Source organism: Berghia stephanieae, chromosome 4 (genome assembly GCF_034508935.2).
Source record: "Berghia stephanieae isolate SIO BIC M18660-M18661 chromosome 4, UCSD_Bste_1.3, whole genome shotgun sequence".
Taxonomy (NCBI): domain Eukaryota; kingdom Metazoa; phylum Mollusca; class Gastropoda; order Nudibranchia; family Aeolidiidae; genus Berghia; species Berghia stephanieae.
The window spans coordinates 4,173,474-4,178,366 of record NC_088363.1 but is presented as its reverse complement, the minus strand read 5'-3'; the positions used below and the strand labels follow the sequence as shown (position 1 = coordinate 4,178,366).

General features: G+C 40.1%; 1 protein-coding gene across 1 annotated transcript in view; it reads left to right on the top strand.

The window, feature by feature from the left end:
• Positions 1-331: 331 nt before the first annotated feature.
• Positions 332-4,893, top strand: part of LOC144969913 (uncharacterized) — a 79,504-nt gene continuing 74,942 nt past the window's right edge. Inside the window, exons 1-2 of the mRNA XM_078908978.1 lie at positions 332-1,047; positions 3,246-3,387. Of these exons, the coding sequence (XP_078765104.1) occupies positions 1,045-1,047; positions 3,246-3,387 (145 nt within the window). The 5' untranslated portion in view covers positions 332-1,044. The remainder of the gene's footprint in view (positions 1,048-3,245; positions 3,388-4,893) is intronic.

Sequence of the window (4,893 nt, the reverse complement as noted above, 5' to 3'; positions counted from 1 at the left end):
TCTGTTCAAGCAGCGAAGAATTTGGTCACAGAAGACAATTGCTCTTACGGCATTGTTGGGAAGGAAGTGGGAGAAAGTGGGACACCTCATTTACAAGGTTATGTCCACCTTAAAAAAAAAATTCGTTTCTCTGGACTTAAAAAAATCCTGGGCAATAATGTCCACTTGGAGAAAGCTAGAGGAACAGATAAGGATAACCAGGCATACTGCTCAAAAGAAGGGCAAATTGTATGTGAAGTGGGGACCCCTCGCAAAACTGGTACAGAAAATGGTGGTGGAAGCAGACTATTGGATGCAGCAGCTAATATATATAGAAAAAGAGTTGCCGGTATACCACTCCATGAGCTCCTTGATGAGGAAGAAAACCTCAAGAGCGCACTTCTGTATAAAAGAAGTATCGAGCAATTGGCTCAAGATACACGACAGCATCAAAACCGTCAGCGAATTAGTGACAGACAGTTCCTCAATATCTCAAAATGGGAAAAACAGAGTTAGCGAGTTTTTGAAAACCACTCTTCAATAGGCTTCAACAGTCGTGACGTCACTTCCCTTCTATTGACGCATAGTAACTTAGTAACTGGTTCTAAACTATCGGAATAATGGCGAACGCCTTTATGAAATACTAGCTTTACGAGCATAAACGTGTATCCAGAGGAGAAAACATTATAAATCGGATCATGTTTTGACTTTAATACATTCTAATCTCATGACGTGTGAAAATATTCTAGCCAGCATGAAGAATAAAAAGTACCTATTTTCTTTGTTTAGAACCAAACTGCTCGTTGCTGGGCCGACGTGACGTGACATCAGAATATTATTGAATCCAATTATTTCATTTCTCCAACATGTCCAGGTCCTGACAACCATGGGAGAGAATTCATCCTGTCCTTCTTGGACAACCTCGTCCAACCCGGGACGACTTCCAACGACATCGAGCTTTTCTTCACCACCGTCTCCAACGAGGATGCACAGGTGAACATAACCACGCCCACTTTCGATAACTCGTTCTTCGAACAGATTGTTGCTACAAGAGGAGATATTGTAATGGTAAGTACAATGCGCTAAAATTTAAATATCAAAGTAAGAAATTAAGGAGCAGGCACCGGTGTAAGATAAAGATCTGAACAAGAGTGTATGGAAGTAATCAGAAGGTCTGAAGTTCGATCCCCAGTTCAGGTGGATTGATTTTTTCGGATGTCTTTCTTTTCTTCTATTTTTCTTTCTTGCTTTGTCTGGCACCTTCCATATACACTTGTTCAGATCTTTACTGTACTAAAAAACCGAGGTTTAGATAATAAAATTAAGTCAGGAAACTTCGAGAAAAGAGTTTTAATAGCTGGCGATGCATAGTACGGCTATGTGGTCTTGTGGTATGACACTCGCTTTCGAATCGGAAGGTCCTGGGTTCGAGCCTCGCTCGGCGCATAGTTGAGTCCTGGGAAAAAGGCTCTTTACTTACATTCTCTCACCGTACTCATGTATAAAATGAGTACCTGGTCGTTAGCAGAGTTGACTCTGTCGGAAAAATAGCAATATTGCCTAAAGGGCGTCATGTCCTGTTCTAAATGTTACGTGTTGCTGTTGACCAGGGACCCATTTTAAAGCTCTTTGAGCACGTTTAGTGGATATTGCGCTCTACAAAAAAACTCAATTTAAAAAGAAAGCTCAATTTATCATGTCACATCGGAAACATCCTCTCATTCGATGTTTCATGATTTTTTTCCTTCTTTTTATCAGTTATTAGAAATTTTAAAAAATAAAACGACGCCCTTTCGCAACGGCACTATAAGATCCCGTCGCATAGGCATTCCACGAAGGAATATAGATAATCCATCAAACAGGATGTCTGATGTCAACAGGAATCACCCATGTTGTCACAGTGAGATCCTGTCGCCAAGGCATTCCACGAAGGAATATAGATAATCCATCAAACAGGATGTCTGATGTCAACAGGAATCACCCAGGTTGTCACAGTGAGATCCCGTCGCCAAGGCATTCCATGAAGGAATATTGATAATCCATCAAACAGGATGTCTGATGTCATCAGGAATCACCCAGGTTGTCACAGTGAGATCCCGTCGCCAAGGCATTCCACGAAGGAATATTGATAATCCATCAAACAGGATGTCTGATGTCATCAGAAATCACCCAGGTTGTCACAGTGAGATCCCGTCGCCAAGGCATTCCACGAAGGAATATTGATAATCCATCAAACAGGATGTCTGATGTCATCAGAAATCACCCAGGTTGTCACAGTGAGATCCCGTCGCCAAGGCATTCCACGAAGGAATATAGATAATCCATCAAACAGGATGTCTGATGTCAACAGGAATCACCCATTTTGTCATAAGTGTGCAATTTGTGAGGTTAATAAGGTTGCCCAAGGGAAAAAAACAACACGAAAGTGCATGAAGCGGGACTCGAACCCAGGATCTTCCGGATCACAGTGCGATGCCTTAACCACTCGGCCACTTCGCTCCCCTTTTACGAGTTGTGATTTATAATTATAATAATCACTATCTATAGGGGAATTTAATCCTTTATTCATTAATTTTTTTTGTATCAACTTGTTTATGAATTTTGACATGCAATAATAAATTCATTTTATGTTTTATTGATAACTTTTTTATTTATATTTATTTATTCATATGTTAGTTTAAAATTAGACCGTCTTTTTAAAAATCTATTTATTTATTTATTCTTTTTTTTACCCAATAACTTTCAGGTATAGATAGAATGCGCTTGGCCAAGGAGTTCACAACATTGCCATCCGGAAGTATAACGGACCAACACACAAACTCTGTGTAACCATTAACTTTTATAGTCTGGTTAATACAGTTTAGTGAGAACAACTCACAAACGCGGATGGCAAAAACAATAACAAAGGCCTGAGTGACGTCATCTGCATTCTATCTATAGATAGTTTGCGATTGGCTAAGAAGTTCACAACATTGCCATCCGGAAGTATAACGGACCAACACACAAAACTGTGTGTATCCATGAACGTTTATAGTAGGGTTAATACAGTTCAGTGAGCATTACTCATAAACGCGGATGGCAAAAACAATAACAATTACCTGAGTGACGTCATCTTCGAATTATATATATATATATATATATATATATATATATATATATATATATATATATATATATATATATCGAGTGACGTCAACTTCATTCTATCTATTGAAAAACACAACAAAATTCAGGTTTTTCCACTCTAAACACTGCTCTCCCCACAGGTGACTTTGCCCTCCACCATTCGTGGATATGGCGTGGAACTGGCCTACAAGACGGTCCACATCGAGGCTTCCGTCGAGGTTGTTGTGTATGCCGTGAACAAGGAACAATGGTCCACAGATGCGTTCGTAGCCATTCCGGTTGGTGCGTTCAACTTTATGCCATTTCCTTTTTCTAAATTTAACATCATAAAGACGTTATCCACTTGAAAAGCTTCGCATAAAGGTTGTCTGTGTGTAACCCTCGTTAACTTATAATTGACCTTTATATAGCGCAATATCCACTAAACCTGCTCAAAGCGCTTTACAAGGGGTCCCTGTTCAACAGCAACATTTAACATGTAGGACGGGACATGACGCCTGTTAGGCGATATTACAATTTTTCGGACAAAGACAAGGCTGTTAACGGCCAGGTACTCATTTTACACCCGAGTACGGTGAGAGAATGTGAGTAAAGAGCCTTTTCCAATGACTCAACTATGCGCCAAGCGCGAGGCTCGAACCCAGGACCTTCCGATCCGAAAGCGAGTGTCATACCACAAGACCACAAAGCCTGAAACTGACCAAAAAATGACGCCAAATTGCCAGTCTTTGGCCACAAAAGAAAACAAATCGTGAGTTGTATTCAATAGTTCAACCAATGGGACCACTTGTTTCCATGAGCTCTACTAACGACAACTCACTAGGCGGTGCAAAAAAAAAAAACAACAAATAATGACGTCAAAATGCCAGTCTTTTTGGGTTTCATTGTCAGGCTATAACATAACGATGGCTACGGTTCGAGCCCCCAATCGCCGAGAAATTTTTATTCTTTATTGTCCTCAGGGGTCTGATACATGGAGCGGGACTATGGTAGTCTCAGACTATAGCAAAGTCTGAGACTTTGTAGTCTAAGACTTTGGGAAGTCAGAGACTACGGAAAGTAAGCTATTCATGGAGTCAGACTTCGTCTCTGACTATCAAGTCTCTGACGACGCTTGCGAAGTCTCAGACTACAGAGGTCAATCTATTTTTAACTGGGATTCCTCGGAAACGTACCACAACACGTCATAGAAATGTGTTACTTTTCCAGCTGCGCATGCGTCATACGAAGTGGCACAGAAATCATATCTATTTCTTCTTCGTGTTTGTTTTGATCGTTTTTTTTGTTTTGTTTTGTTGTTGTTTTTTCCCCACAAATAAAAATAGTGTGAGACAAGTTTAGGGGTGTAAAAATTGTTTGAGAATGTGTGTGTGTGTAATGTTTTTAGTAAATATAAATAACGATGGCACTTAAATGATTCTTATCCACGGTGTAGCATTGTTCTAAGTAGAGAGCGGTGGGCGCTGCCTGAAGCATGGGGTCCCGAAAATACTAACGAAAGAGTGATGATGGAGAGGAATCGATGGAAACAATACAGACAATGGGTGTTTCGGGTACAAACCCTTCGTCGGCACAACAATAAACAAATGAACGGTGAAAACAAATAAGATGAAATACAGTATAAATTGCATCGTCTGTACTCAACGATGGTTGGAGTGTGAACGAATCGTTAGCGCGGTGTGATAGAAATGATAAGGCCAGTGAGAGACGTGAAATTTCTAGAAAATAATGGACGATAAAAGACATAAAAGAAATGTAGTAGTAGTAGTAGTAGTAGTAGTAGTAGTA